The sequence below is a fragment of the Bacillus rossius genome, chromosome 1 (genome assembly GCF_032445375.1).
Source record: "Bacillus rossius redtenbacheri isolate Brsri chromosome 1, Brsri_v3, whole genome shotgun sequence".
NCBI classification, from domain to species: domain Eukaryota; kingdom Metazoa; phylum Arthropoda; class Insecta; order Phasmatodea; family Bacillidae; genus Bacillus; species Bacillus rossius.
In genome coordinates this window covers 373,245,624-373,262,153 of record NC_086330.1, presented here as the reverse complement: position 1 = coordinate 373,262,153, position 16,530 = coordinate 373,245,624, and the positions used below count along the sequence as shown (strand labels likewise).

The 16,530-nt window shown below is 49.5% G+C and overlaps 1 protein-coding gene across 4 annotated transcripts in view; it reads right to left on the bottom strand.

Moving 5' to 3' along the window:
* Positions 1 to 16,530, bottom strand: part of LOC134528506 (aminopeptidase N) — a 46,767-nt gene that overhangs the window by 2,750 nt on the left and 27,487 nt on the right. For all 4 annotated transcript variants that reach the window (XM_063362181.1, XM_063362184.1, XM_063362182.1 and 1 more), the window contains exons 11-14: positions 16,035 to 16,236; positions 14,732 to 15,000; positions 5,593 to 5,774; positions 3,143 to 3,310 (exon numbers count right to left, since the gene is read on the bottom strand). In XM_063362181.1, the coding sequence (XP_063218251.1) occupies positions 3,143 to 3,310; positions 5,593 to 5,774; positions 14,732 to 15,000; positions 16,035 to 16,236 (821 nt within the window). The remainder of the gene's footprint in view (positions 1 to 3,142; positions 3,311 to 5,592; positions 5,775 to 14,731; positions 15,001 to 16,034; positions 16,237 to 16,530) is intronic.

Genomic DNA, 16,530 nt, shown 5'->3' with positions numbered 1-16,530 from the left:
AGAATTAGTAATCACAGCGTGAGCATGTTCATAAGAGCAAACGATAACTGATCAAATAAAATAGGGTAACATGAAAAGTATCTATACCTGAAAATGTCAACTGTTAAGTAGTGGTTTAAAATTGCGTTTTCACATTCACATACACAAATTTGGGGGGGAAAAAAAACATGAATTAAAAATAACAGGGAAAGTAACTACAAATGTTCACACTTACCATTTAGGTGTTAATTAATGTACCTACTTCATTTTTCTCTCTTCATACTGAATCGCAGTAGTAGTATTCAATTTTTGTCTTTTTTTCTCTAAATGTGTTGGTCTACATGTAAACACTTTACTCTCTCTAGAGTGTAAATAGCCTGTATATTAATATTTGTAACTTAAAAAGTAATACAATATAAATAATCTTGTTTCATATACGCAACTGTGATTCACTGGCTACGAAAAGCAATGTTCAAGTACTAGCTATAATAGTGCGATTACAAATTAAAGTTAAGAAAGATCACTTTCGTACCTAACATTCTTAGATTTAATGCTCCCGTATTATATAGAATCACTGCATGAAGCATTTGCAGCGATCAACAGTCAATAATTTTATAACAGTCAGTATACAACTAGACGTTTGAAATTTCATTTACCCATGCAGAGTAGATAAAGATAACCACCCACGCGATCCAGCCTCCTCTCGTTATCGGGTCACGCGATAACGAGGGGAGGCTGGAAGCAAACACGTAGCCAATACTCTAAAGGATGAACGAGTTACGACACCTGATAAAAGAGCCAGATCCTATTCACAGAAAAGAACGAAATGACCGAGATGAACGAATCGTTCTGAACGAATCTTTCACGGAACTGATCCGAAAGTACCGGTTCGGTCAAAAGAACCGTTCTGCCCATCACTAGTGCATGGGTATTTACTTTTTCTTTCCACTGCATGATTTCTGCTATCAGCACTTTTCTTGTTTCAATGTGCTCTGGTTAGGGAAGACTTTTCACAGACGAGAGAGCCAAAACCCGAGGTTCCCCGAACTCCATGTAGCTATCCTACCAAAACAACATTCAACAATGTTTTGAAGTATTTATAATGTAGCTAACCTAACCTAATTGACCATTATCATCACCGCCATATTTATTTAAAATGAACGGAAAAAAAAAAAACCGAAGATGTACGATTGGGCGTTGGCTTCCCGCTCTGTTGCCACATGGTGTCATAGAGTGCAATAGTTTCAGACACAATTTTCTAATGTAATGGAAAATTTCTTTAACGCATAGGAGATATTTTATTTTGTAAGGTAAAATTTGGAATGAGAATTGTATACATACATTTTCCTGGTATTTTAATTCAAGATCATCCTTTGATAATTACCATTTTTTTTTAACTCTAAGGAAAGATAATTGAAAGATGCTATCTTGGTTTCAACCTCTTTTGTTACCATTTGGTTTATATAATTTAATTGTAAGAATTTTGCTCTTTTCAGCATTGCACATACTTCCATGGAATGGCATGTTGTTAATGGGAAACCTTTTCACAGACGAGAGAGCCAAACGCCCAATCGTGCATCTTCGGTTTTTTTGTTCATTGTAAATAAATATGGCGGTGTTGATAATGGTCAATTAGGTTAGGTTAGCTACATTATAAATACTTCAAAACATTGTTGAATGTTGATTTGGTAGGATAGCTACATTTAAGATACGAAAAAAGAAAAGCGAGCATGAACTTCGGGGAATTTCGGGTGTGGCTCTCTCGTCTGTGAAATGAAGGCTTCCCGTTGTTAATAGTGACTGACTGTCATAAATAATTTCTCCTGTGAAATAATAATTGGCGTTCAGCATTTTATTACTTTTTTTCTGTCAGAATGACTACAAATGTAATAATATTGTCAGTAGAAACTATTTTATGGTCTTAGAAAAATCAAGAAATAGTATAATTTTTAAATATTTTAAAACTTATAATTAAAATGGTATACAAAATAAGACATTTAACAACGCGGATAGTAAAATCAGGCAACACGCTATTTACTCCGTGCTGCAATCGAAGCGTGAAACAAACTAAAGAATATGCTGATCCCTTCATTTCACTTCACTCATACAGCTAGCCCTTCACTTGTTAAGCAGGCCCCTGATACGGCGTTATGACCAAAGTTTACAAAATGTAACCATGATTACATGGCTAGAATAAACATTTACTTTCACCTTTTGAAAACTGATGGGTCAGTGATTACCTACTCACTTTCTGAAAGTCTACCATGTCGTGACTGGGTTACCGCTATCCTCTGCTAGATCAACCCTGGGATAATCCCACGCGACAGTTAAGGTAGCTAGAGCAGACGATACTCATGAAAACAGGACAAAAGTAATTCAACATTGCAGATGCCCATGCAAAAAAAATATTTTAAGTAGCAAACAATCGTATTATGCACTGGAACTGGAATTAGTAAGGCACTTTACAGCTAAACAGAGCATTATTTGTTAGTCACAGAGTTTAATAAATATTCTTCAAGCATCAAAATAATCTTCTGGCAACATGCTGAAAATGCACTAAATGCTCTTACATTCAATTTTGAAACACCTCCATTAGCCAATTAATTGTATCATTCAAGCATTCTAAAACAACCATGTAAACCCGCAGTGATAGTGTAAACACAGTTAACATATATAATAGGTAAATATACATACCAATGTGAAACATCACTCTCTGCAGTTGAGTTTAATTTAAATGCTATGTAACAAAATTTAAACTACGACCATTTTCAAAGAGCAACACAGCAAGTTGATACAATAAAAATAAGATAAATAATCTTGAAACAAGTTTTCAAATTGTAACAAAATTTTATTAGTAGCAAAAAGAAAAAAAATTCTGATGGGAGATTTCTTGTAAAATAAATGAACGAATGAAATATGGTTAAAAGTCTAGAAACCTAATGAAATGACTGAACGAATGGGAGGGAGAAATGGAAGCATCCTGAGGAAACCCATCAGTTTACAGCCACGACCAGGTACGACCCCGCCAAGAATCGAACCCTCATTTCTGTGGCTGGAACCAAGTGATCTGAATATTCAACCGCCGAGGCTTCTTCGTGGGAAACAAAAGAAAATGGCAAGGAGTGGGCTGTCTGCGACAGGACTCGCGAGGCGCGATACTGACCTCAGCACCTTCTCGGGCTGACGCGGGCAGCCTGCCAGCGTCTTCAGCAGGTAGTAGCGCTCCGACTTCTTCCTGGACTCGGGGAAGTGGATGACCCGCTGCAGGCCAAACTCCCACTCGTCGTCGCTGCCCCACTCGAAGACCGGACAGTAGTATTTCTCTCGCACCCTGCGACACCACACACCACCGGTCTCAGCGCTGGTTCCTCGCCTGCAGACGGAGCTAGTCTCCAGGTTAGGCTCCTGTGGCCACATGAGGAATATGTCAGGGCACGAGCACCAGAAGACCAGCGCTGGGCAGAAGTTGTCCATTGCCAGCCGCGCCCAACAGGGCCCCGCGATGACCTCTTTCATTTACTTTCACTTTCTTTGTTTGTCAAGTTTTGTGTGAAGAATTAAGGAAACGAATTAGAAAAGGAACAGTTAAATTTAATTTGCATGCAATTAAAGTACTGGTCAATACCTTTCATTACAATTGGGTTTTCATGATTGTGAATTAGGAAAAATTAAAAAAAAATATATTGCCTCATTTAACAATGCGATTTCAATAGATTCTGATCGAAAGCATTTTAAAAATCTAACCCGAGAATAATTTAACATGGAAAAATATTTAAATTTCTTAAGACAAATAAGCAAAACTCTAATAAAAATTCTAATTCCAGCTAATCTAGAAATGTTTTGAAGAATTTAATATTTGAATTTTCCAGGGTGCAGGCCCTGAACGTCCTTTTCTCTGGGGGGGCTGTTCCTTTCCCCTTTCCAGGCCTCCAGTAAGACGACTCCTGGTAATTAGGACTCCTCAAAAGTAAATGGCCCAGGGCTCAGCAAAGTTTAGGGCTGTCACGGACACTAGGGAAGACAAGCGCCGAGAGGAGTAACAAGAAACATAATTTAATGATAAGACCTTTTGCTGGCGGAAAGGAGTTCATACTTTCAATAACCATATCTCTGACCATTGCCTTTGTATTTGGCAACAACAATGCTTTTTGCTTGTGATGTTTATATTTAACAGAGTTATAAAAAATGCACAATCACTACAAAAATCAACTAAAGGTCATGGCTTTTCAGATGCACATTTGTTTTCTAACTGCAACCAGAAACCTTTTTTTGAAATAAGCTTTTAAAATTATTTAAAAAAGTTGCTAAGTAATGAATTTAGAAAAAAAGTTACTAAGCTAGGTTTCATATCCAGGAAAAACCATAGAAAGTTCATTTAATATGGCTGATAGGAGAATTGTAAAGAATGAATTCATGATTGTCACATCATTGGTGTGCAGTGTGCATTTAAATGGGTATTTACACTCATCCATACAGTACACAATTGTACACAATTTTCTATTAGACCTGTCATTTCAGCGTGCTCTGTTGCCAGATGCACCCAAAGAGAACAAAAGTTTTAGAAAGACTTTATAGTTTATTGAAAAATTTATTGATATACAAAAATAATTAAAAAAGAAAGAAAAATGTGGAGTTACATTTTATTGTTTTAGTTCATAAAGAGCATTAGCTGATATGGTTCTATTCTTACTTTTAAGAAAACTTAACTGAATGATGCCATCTTGGTTTCAATTGTTTTTGTCATAATTATTTTATATAATTTAATATTAAATATTTTGTCTCTATTTGACAACATTACTTAATTAGCGGAATGTATGGTAATTAATAGTGAAATACTGCTGCAAATATATTCTCTGGTGTTTAGATTTGAAATATTTTTCTTCAGTATGTATAAAAATTTAAAAATACTGTCAAAAGACACTACTGAATGATCTTAGCTAAATCAACAAATAGTAAAATTGAGAAAATGTTAAAACCAGTAATGGGTCAAAGCCCAATTTTCTCAAATCCAAATCTCAAATTTGAATCCCAAAGAGTACCTTGAACATACCCCTCGAATCCATATCTATGTGTCAAAAGTGAAAAATAAAATAATGCACAATAAATAAAAAATTGTAATTAATTTTTAAAATATTCATCTCATTAATTTCTTGTTTCACTTACAAATATTTTAAAAATCAAATAAATATTGTAAATTAATATAATTACATAACGAATGTACAATATATTGGCGAAACACTAAAAGAATAAACCTGTGTATATTTCAAACCCTGTCTGTGTTGAAATTTTTAATTCACTTCATTTCCTAAAATTATTTTCTTCAGATCTTTTTTCTCGAATATCAAATCTTTCCAAAACTTAGTATTTGACTGTATCATCCTTAGTTAAAACTTAATATGATTATTCATTATATACAAAATAATTTTAAAATTTACAAGTTGGGTAGTATCAATCTGGAAATAGTGGGCGCCCATTGCTCTGTACTAAAATTTAAGCATAAGACAGACTTAAGCAAAGAACACCGTAAATGAGCCGTGGGAATCGAACCCTGGTCGCCACGCGCGAGGCGGGTGCTCTTGGAACCCTACCACTAGGAGCGGGGCAGGTACTGACGGGGTTCCGGCGTCGGGGTCCGCAGAGTCCATCCACTGGCGGTAGATGTCGCGTGCTGTGCTGATGTACGGCTGGTAGGAGATACGACTGAGCGTCTGACGTGTAACGTGGCCGAATCTGCTCCACTTGGTGTCCTCGTCCATCGAGTTGAGCAGTGAGTTGAGCAGCCGTCGACAGTACTCCTGTCACACGCACCCGTACATCATGCTGTCAATGCCGTCTCGCAGACAATTTCACCATGCACAGACACTCGAAACTGAAACAAATAAAGACTCTGTGCTCTTAAGTTAGAGGCATGCCAAGGACTGGGATCGAACCCATGACACTCGCCACAATGATCGCAAGTCTTTGAGGTCGTGATCTTCAAGGTTCTTCCTGAACTGTGTGGTAACTTTCCTTGTCTAATGAACTCACTCTCTAAGAGACATGAAGCACAAACAAAATAAACGAAACACGAAATTGTCAATAAAATGATGACAAGGATACTATCGATTCGTGATGACATACCGTACTGATTTTCAAATCCTTCCCATGTTTCGTTAACCATATCTGTTTTACAGTATACCAGACTTACTATCATATTCAACAGTCATGGGATTTAGTTAAATTACTAAACATAAAGTAGCAATTATATGTAGAATGTGACTTCGTCTGGCCGACGACCACCCCAGAGCCCGACCTGCACCCGCCAGTATACGCTCCCGCTAACGGAACACACCCCTGGCCATGGCCCACCCGAGTCAGGCGAGCCGAACAGCAATTAAAGGCAAAACCGTGGAAACCTGAGTAGACAAGAGAAGAACCGTACCCATTCCTCCTGAAACATTAAATTAGGATTTTAGCGACAATAAAATCTCTTCCAGACACACCCGTTTGGAGTCTAGCGTAATGAGGTCACGCCTGGCGCGAGAGAGGCCGAGCCTCTCTCGGACGCCATGCCAGTTCGGCAGTTCAGCGCAGCTCACGGACCGGGGCGGACCTACGTCCCACGGAGAGGCAACATCCTTTGTCTACATCGAAAGTAGCGTCCGGTAAATATAGTCACTAATTAACAAAACCCCTTTTATTACTTAACCTCTCCGTGAGTACCCGGTCCCTTTTTTCGGTCCAGGACCTAATCCGGCCGCATCAACTTAAGGACACCCCGCACCACACTTGGTCAGCGGGGCTGCTCTTCAGCATACGGCACGGGCCGTCTCCCACAACGTACAGAACTTTATTTAAGGCCACGCGCACGGCGCTGACCACAAACCCGCAAGGGAACTTGGACAAACTTAATTGCGGTGCGTGTTTCACCACAGTGGGCACAACACCCGCGCCGAGACATTTGCATACGGGATTGGCCGTCTCCAATCGCCCGCCCCCTTAATTCAGTGTATTTTGTATCCCGTATTTTGTACTGCTAACTTACGTTACCCGAGTAACGAGTGCCACGTAACGTGTGCGCGCCCCCTTAATCCAGTGTATTTTTGTATCCCGTGTTTTGTATTGCTAACTTACGTTACCCGAGTAACGAGTGCCACGTAACTTGTGCGCACCCCCTTAATTCAGTGTATTTTTGTATCCCGTATTTTGTATTGCTAACTTACGTTACCCGAGTAAAGAGTGCCACGTAACCTGTACGCGCCCCCTTAATTCAGTGTATTTTGTGTCCCGCCTTTGTGTTACGAAATTACGTTACCTGCGTACCCAGTGAGACGTCTGAGACATAACAGCATCCGAGGCCACGTAACGCGGAACACAAACAATACGGCGCCACGGAATAACAAGTAAAAACCCCCCCCGGGGACCTCTGTAGAGTGTTGTATTGTGTACGACTCGCTCCTCTGAATAAAAGGTACGACACCGCCACCTCGACTCCACGTCTCTTATTTAAAATCATCTCACGCAACACCGCCGCTGGCCCTAGTGGGCCACGCAGGGGCACATACATCCACGACCCCAAATTCACGACTAGAAACGAGCTAGTCTGGCGCCCACCCGGACAACACAGATCAAGAACCGCCTTTTCCCACTAGGAGCCACACCGGGACTCGAGCCCGAGACCCTGGACGACGGCAAATGTATTAATGTGTTACTATAAAAACAATTTTCTGATTTGTAATTAGAATGTACAAAGTAACATAAGTGTTTGTAACATAAAAATGTGCCACCATGACACATATTTCTCTTACAGCTTGACGTCGTCTGGCCGACGACCACCCCAGAGCCCGACCTGCACCCGCCAGTATACGCTCCCGCTAACGGAACACACCCCTGGCCATGGCCCACCCGAGTCAGGCGACCCGAACAGCAATCAAAGACAAAGCCGCGGAAACCTGAGTAGACAAGAGAAGAACCGTACCCATTCCTCCTAAAACATTAAATTAGGATTTTAGCGACAATAAAATCTCTTCCAGACACACCCGTTTGGAGTCTAGCGTAATGAGGTCACGCCTGGCGCGAGAGAGGCCGAGCCTCCCTCGGACGCCATGCCAGTTCGGCAGTTCAGCGCAGCTCACGGACCGGGGCGGACCTACGTCCCACGGAGAGGCAACATCCTTTGTCTACATCGAAAGTAACGTCCGGTAAATATAGTCACTAATTAACAGAACCCCTTTTATTACTTAACCTCTCCGTGAGTACCCGGTCCCTTTTTTCGGTCCAGGACCTAATCCGGCCGCATCAACTTAAAGACACCCCGCACCACACTTGGTCAGCGGGGCTGCTCTTCAGTATACGGCACGGGCCGCCTCCCGCAACTTACAGAACTTTATTTAAGGTCACGCGCACGGCGCTGACCACAAACCCGCAAGGGAACTTGGACAAACTTAATTGCGGTGCGTGTTTTACCACAGTGGGCACAACACCCGCGCCGAGACATTTGCATACGGGATTGGCCGTCTCCAATCGTCCACCCCCTTAATTCAGTGTATTTTTGTATCCCGTATTTTGTATTGCTAACTTACGTTACCCGAGTAACGAGTGCCACGTAATTTGTGCGCGCCCCCTTAATTCAGTGTATTTTTGTGTCCCGTACTTTGTATTGCTAACTTACGTTACCCGAGTAACGAGTGCAACGTAACTTGTGCGCACCCCCTTAATCAGTGTATTTTGTGTCCCGCCTTTGTGTTACGAAATTACGTTACCTGTGTAACCAGTGAGACGTATGAGACGTAACAGCGTCCGAGGCCACATAACGCGGAACACAAACCATACGGCGCCACGGAATAACGAGTGAACCCCCCCCGGGGACCTCTGTAGAGTGTTGTATTGTGTACGACTCGTTCCTATGAATAAAAGGTACGACACCACCACCTCAACTCCACGCCTCTTATTTAAAATCATCTCACGCAACACCGCCGCCGGCCCTAGTGGGCCACGCAGGGGCACATACATCCACGACCCCCAAACTCACGACTAGAACCGAGCTAGTCTGGCGCCCACCCGGACAATACGTAGCAAGAACCGCCTTTTCCCACTAGGAGCCACACCGGGACTCGAGCCCGAGACCCCGGACGACGGCATTTGGCGCCCGCTGCGTGGGGCAGAAAATAACGTGAAAATTTTTTTTTCTCCACCTCCTGGACATTTTCGAGATAAATTCACCAACAGGCGACAGCGGAGACACGAAACGGCCATTTTGGACACAGGAAGGGTCGAAGGCCAGACAGACCGGCGCGACGAGGCGAGCGGACAAAGGACACTCCAACCACCCCCACCTCCACACGTCATCACGGCGAGGCGAGCAACGGAGCGACGTCACCACCCCCACCCCGCGCGGACCGTTTTCGCCTCCTCTTTGTGCGGCTGTCCGGGCGCTCTCGGCCATCGCCTCACACGCCCATCCGCACCCCCGCCCATGCCGCGGCCATTCTCGGCCTCTGTTTTGTGCGGCTGTCCGGGCACCTGCCTAGCCGGCGAGCGCGACCCCGCGCGCAGACTTGCACAGCGCGCACAGAGCCACGAGTGAAAAACACGACTCGACACAGCTGAACACGCACGATAACAAGAGATGGATGCAGACGAATGCAGTGGGTGTTACCACCTCTACCCGAGATGGTACTTAAACGGCAGGATCGCCGCGGGGTACGAGTGTGGCTATTGTCAAGAGTATCGCACATACGGGATGACGATGTGTGGAAGCCGGTCGTGTCCTGGAGGAAGTAGCATGGGCTACCACTGCGACGAGTGTACCGACCTATGGCATCGTGACTGCACCAACGAGCATGAAGGTACTTTGAGGCGCGAGTCCTTCACGTTCACGTGCGCGCGATGTACCGCAGGACGAGCCACCCAAGTGCAGTATTCGGGAGCAGCGCTACTAATTCCTCCCCTACGATACGCCGCGACAATTCACGACATCGAGACGCCACTCACGCAGACGCAAGACGTATCACGAACTCACGCCCCGACGACATCCGCACCGTCACGTACAACCGTCCCGACGCCGACACTCACGCAGACGCAAGACGTATCACGAACTCATGCCCCGACGACATCCGCAACGTCACGTACAACCGTCCCGACGCCGACGACCTTCATCATGCCGCCAACAATCCCGCTCCCGTCGCCTCCTGTCCCGGAGCCACCAACCTCGGCATCCCTCGTAGACCTGACGCCTCCCGACCCAAGTCCGGAAACACCGTCACCAGCGAGACCACGCTACATCAACCTGACGCCACTCACGCCGACGCACTACGCCTCACCAAGGACGCCTTCCGTCCCGACGCCGACGCTCGTCACCCTCTCGCCGCCAATCCTGCTCCCTCCGCCTCCGGGCCCAACGCCACCAGCCTCAACACCCCTCGCAGACCTGACGCCACTCAACATGACTGCGACGACGCTTGACCCGCCAAAGCCGACCGAACGACGCACGACGCCGACCGTCCCACCGCAGTCTGCCACGACGACCCGAATCCGCAGCGTGTCGGAGACACCTCACGACGCCGGGATGGCCTCGCCACCGCACCTGACCACTGTCACAGTGCCGCGAAGGACCGTTCCGACGCAACCCGCGTCGTCTACGACACACGCCTCATCCGGGACGCCACCAGACTCGGCACCGACACGTCGCGCCACACCGTCGCCACCGCCTAGCTTCAATTACATGCAGCCGTCGTCACTGCCACATGAGCGCGCGGTCTCAAAAGGGACGCTGGAAAACGGAATGCCCAGGGCCACGACGCCGAGACGCCTGTGCGAGGCCCCGCCACCGGGACTCGCCCCGCGGTGCCCGCCTGGCTTCGAGGCACAGGGGATGGAGCCCACCAAAACGAGACAGACGCGCACGACATCGACGTCGACGCCGTCTTCGGCACCGCCTGAAACATCAAAAACGCTAGAGGCGCCACGACGCCGCCCCTCGGCCGGCCTGCCACAGCAGCCACCGAGGCGACGCGCAATCTGCCCTCAAGAGGCGCCACGACGCCGCCCCTCGGACAGCCTGCCACAGCAGCTGCCGAGGCGACGCGCACACTGCCCTCAAAAGGCGCCACGACGCCGCCCCTCGGCCAGCCTGCCACAGCAGCCACCGAGGCGACGCGCAATCTGCCCTCAAGAGGCGCCACGACGCTGCCCCTCGGCCGGCCTGCCACAGCAGCTGCCGAGGCGACGCGCACTCTGCCCTCAGGAGGCGCCACGACGCCGCCCCTCGGCCGGCCTGCCACAGCAGCTGCCGAGGCGACGCGCACTCTGCCCTCAAGAGGCGCCACGACGCCGCCCCTCGGACCGCCTGCCACAGCAGCTGCCGAGGCGACGCGCACACTGCCCTCAAGAGGCGCCACGACGCCGCCCCTCGGACAGCCTGCCACAGCAGCCACCGAGGCGACGCGCAATCTGCCCTCAAGAGGCGCCACGACGCCGCCCCTCGGACAGCCTGCCACAGCAGCTGCCGAGGCGACGCGCACACTGCCCTCAAGAGGCGCCACGACGCCGCCCCTCGGACAGCCTGCCACAGCAACTACCGAGGCGACGCGCACTCTGCCCTCAAGAGGCGCCACGACGCCGCCCCTCGGACAGCCTGCCACAGCAGCCGCCGAGGCGACGCGCACTCTGCCCTCAAGAGGCGCCAGGACACCGCCCCTCGGACAGTCTGCCACAGCAGCCACCGAGGCGACGCGCACTCTGCCCTCAAGAGGCGCCACGACGCCGCCCCTCGGCCGGCCTGCCACAGCAGCTGCCGAGGCGACGCGCGCTCCGCCCTCAAGAGGCGCCACGACGCCACACCGTGACGTCACCGCGGCTACCGGGTCGCCTGAGCTCCCTGCATCTGCCTGACGCAATGCAGGTCGACGCCACGGCACCTGGACGCCCGACCGCCCCCCCACCGCACGTGACCGCCACTCGGCCGATGACACCTGTCATCCGTCTGGCACGACGGGCCGCGAAACGCCCGCATGTCGGCAAGGCTGAGCCGGGCCGTGCCGAGCGCCGCCCGCGCTTGCAGCCCGCCTACCGAGAGCCACCTGACCTTGGTCGCCGCCGCCCCTGCCGGCCGGCACCCTGGCCACCACCGCACCGCTGCACGCTGCGAGACACCGCAGCCACACTCGGAACCACTGTCACCCCCCGAGAACGAGTCCGGGGAGGTGCTTAGGGCACAACCGCACAACGACCACGCCGACACCACCCTCATGATGATGGAACTGGACGACGGGGACGAGGAGGCCTCTACTCCAAACCCGCCCGGTACACCGGAACGGGAGAGGAGGCTGTACCCATCCACGCCGTACCAGACGCTGAGGGCCAACGTCAACAGGCCAGCACCCGGATGTTCGGCGTGGGACGACCCGGGACAGGTGCTCGGGCCCTACCAACTGCGGCCAACGAGAGCGCCACCCGGGTGGAGCTGTTGCCGGAGCTAGGAGGCGCCACGACGCCGCCCCCGGCACGCCTGCCACGACGGCAACCGGGGCGGCGCGCACGCTGGCCCAGTCGGCCACGTTCACCAGGTCCAGTGCGCTGACCCTATCAGCCGCTGACCCCGCCCAGGCGCCACGACGCCGCCCCCGGCACGTCTGCCACGACGGCAACCGGGGCGGCGCGCACGTTGGCCCAGTCGGCCACGTTCACCAGGTCCAGTGCGCTGACCCTATCAGCCGCTGACCCCACCCAGGCGCCACGACGCCGCCCCCGGCACGCCTGCCACGACGGCAACCGGGGCGGCGCGCACGCTGGCCCAGTCGGCCACGTTCACCAGGTCCAGTGCGCTGACCCTATCAGCCGCTGACCCCGCCCAGGCGCCACGACGCCGCCCCCGGCACGTCTGCCACGACGGCAACCGGGGCGGCGCGCACGTTGGCCCAGTCGGACACGTTCACCAGGTCCAGTGCGCTGACCCTATCAGCCGCTGACCCCACCCAGGCGCCACGACGCCGCCCCCGGCACGCCTGCCACGACGGCAACCGGGGCGGCGCGCACGCTGGCCCAGTCGGCCTTGATCACCAGGTCCAGTACGCGGAGCCAACCAGCTGCTGAGCCGCGAACCACGCCGGGATGGAGTGGCCGGAGCTAGGGGTGGCCCCATGTTAGCGGGACCATAAGCGGCGCAAGGTCGGGCTTCACAGGGGGGGGGCGTTTGACGTCGTCTGGCCGACGACCACCCCAGAGCCCGACCTGCACCCGCCAGTATACGCTCCCGCTAACGGAACACACCCCTGGCCATGGCCCACCCGAGTCAGGCGACCCGAACAGCAATCAAAGACAAAGCCGCGGAAACCTGAGTAGACAAGAGAAGAACCGTACCCATTCCTCCTAAAACATTAAATTAGGATTTTAGCGACAATAAAATCTCTTCCAGACACACCCGTTTGGAGTCTAGCGTAATGAGGTCACGCCTGGCGCGAGAGAGGCCGAGCCTCCCTCGGACGCCATGCCAGTTCGGCAGTTCAGCGCAGCTCACGGACCGGGGCGGACCTACGTCCCACGGAGAGGCAACATCCTTTGTCTACATCGAAAGTAACGTCCGGTAAATATAGTCACTAATTAACAGAACCCCTTTTATTACTTAACCTCTCCGTGAGTACCCGGTCCCTTTTTTCGGTCCAGGACCTAATCCGGCCGCATCAACTTAAAGACACCCCGCACCACACTTGGTCAGCGGGGCTGCTCTTCAGTATACGGCACGGGCCGCCTCCCGCAACTTACAGAACTTTATTTAAGGTCACGCGCACGGCGCTGACCACAAACCCGCAAGGGAACTTGGACAAACTTAATTGCGGTGCGTGTTTTACCACAGTGGGCACAACACCCGCGCCGAGACATTTGCATACGGGATTGGCCGTCTCCAATCGTCCACCCCCTTAATTCAGTGTATTTTTGTATCCCGTATTTTGTATTGCTAACTTACGTTACCCGAGTAACGAGTGCCACGTAATTTGTGCGCGCCCCCTTAATTCAGTGTATTTTTGTGTCCCGTACTTTGTATTGCTAACTTACGTTACCCGAGTAACGAGTGCAACGTAACTTGTGCGCACCCCCTTAATCAGTGTATTTTGTGTCCCGCCTTTGTGTTACGAAATTACGTTACCTGTGTAACCAGTGAGACGTATGAGACGTAACAGCGTCCGAGGCCACGTAACGCGGAACACAAACCATACGGCGCCACGGAATAACGAGTAAACCCCCCCCGGGGACCTCTGTAGAGTGTTGTATTGTGTACGACTCGTTCCTATGAATAAAAGGTACGACACCACCACCTCAACTCCACGCCTCTTATTTAAAATCATCTCACGCAACACCGCCGCCGGCCCTAGTGGGCCACGCAGGGGCACATACATCCACGACCCCCAAACTCACGACTAGAACCGAGCTAGTCTGGCGCCCACCCGGACAATACGTAGCAAGAACCGCCTTTTCCCACTAGGAGCCACACCGGGACTCGAGCCCGAGACCCCGGACGACGGCAAGCTGTATTGGCTGGTTACAGTCTGCCAGCCAGTTCTAGTTATCGGAAGTTTTGACTGATGGGCTGACGGGTTGATTCCCAGCTAGGTAAAACAATGGGTGTTGTCACACTGCAGAAGGCAATGGTAAGTCACTGCAGAATGGCACTATCCATGGCCTCCCTGATCAGGATCACAGCACAGGACAAAGCATCCTGGGCCACAAGCTGATAAGGGTCGAACATCCCAAGACTGTTCCTAGAGGCAAGACTAACCTCGAACTTGAGTTCGGCTTTCGTGCCGCTGATCTGGCGCCCCACATGGTCGATCATGGTGAAAAAAATGTCCCACACGCGCGGGTCACGCTCGCCCTTCAGGAACAAGGTGACATTGAGTGCAGACGCAAAGTTGAGCTCTCCGGCGTATGCGAGGTTCCAGGCGTCGTGGAGTAGCTTGACGCGCACTGGCACGGGCAGCTGGCGCCCCAGCAAGGCGTCCGCGATCAGCGCCCAGTTGTTCATGTCGTAGTTCACCATGAACATGCCTGTGGGACAAACAGATGCCATTATGGACTGAGCACACAGTCGGCTCAGGAGCACTTCGTTTAACTCTGTACGCTAGTTACAATAATAGTGAACAACAGGGCACCCAATTGCTCAAGACGTTCACAATGAACATGTAGGTCGGACAAGTAGGTACCATCACGGATTGCGCACACCATCTGCACAGGAGTGCCTTGCTTCACCCTGCTTGTCAGTTTGAAAACAGTAAAATATGAAATCTAAAAAAATAAATTATGAGATAAAATATTATTTATAATGTAATGTTAATAATACAAAATATAATTTAATGATATAAATAAGAAAAAAAGCTCTTAATAACCAGTTTCCTTTGTTTTGTGTGCTTGTCTAAATTGTTATATTTTTATAATGTTTGTTATTGTGTATTATAGTGGCCAGCACCATTAAATTCTAACCTTACTTCTATACTGTTGACATTATTATAAATAGTAACTTACAGCTACACAAATAAAATACATGCGAGAAGGAATCAATGGTGGCCTCTAATAAGGTACCATCCTAGTATATGCTTGTCTGTAAATAATGGAAAACTGGACATCACAATGGCCAGATTTGGACGCGAACCAAAGTCTTTCAGTGTGTCAACTCACTCCGTGAAAGCTAAACTCATCAGAAAGGTTTTAATACCCTGAGTAACAACACACACATATTATTTCTGTACAGAGAGTAGCTGGCCAACTATCCCAGTAACATCAAGGCTTAAAGGTTTTCGGTGGCGACTCCACGGATTGAGAGAAGACCACGAGGCAGAGTGGTCGGATCGCTTGCTTCCCAACAAAACCACTCGTATGGTTCCGTTCCGCCTAAGTCAAAACATGAATTCTTCGCAAACGGAAACCGTGACAGACATCGTAGACAGCTAGTGTGTTTTATCGGGTTCTACCATCTCCCCATCGTTGCTGCACCATCTCACCCATTTCCAATTACCATGACAGACCCTAGTTGATTCGGGGTCACCAAATTCTGCAGCAGAGGTGCTCATTACAAAATCCCTGACCTATCTCCTCAGGGTTGACGATGATGAATTGGTCGGGCCCAGGCAAGTCAGCCACCGTGATCTCCTTCTGTTTCTTCATCCAGGCGACGGGGCTGATGGCTGACACGTTCAGGTTGTCCGGAGTCAGGTACATGATGGGGATGTACCACAGCATCTTGTCCCGGTCCGGCACATCGTGAGGTCGCTCACGTAGAAACATGTGCTGTGGCAGAAGACACTTCTTGCACACATGCACACCTGTACTTGCGAATATAGCCAACCACACACACACTCATGTCAATATTTCATCAGCAACCAATTTACTTTCAAAATAATAAATTTCCATTTTTTTATAAACTAGGCTTTCTATAATTTCAATAGCAACGATATAAACAGCAATAAAAATAATAATATTGAGACAATTATGTTGACATCGTACATCCTCTTTATTTAAACTAAAACCCGGGTCACAGTCCTGTCCGCGGCACAACATTCCGGCCATGGCCATTGTATTGCC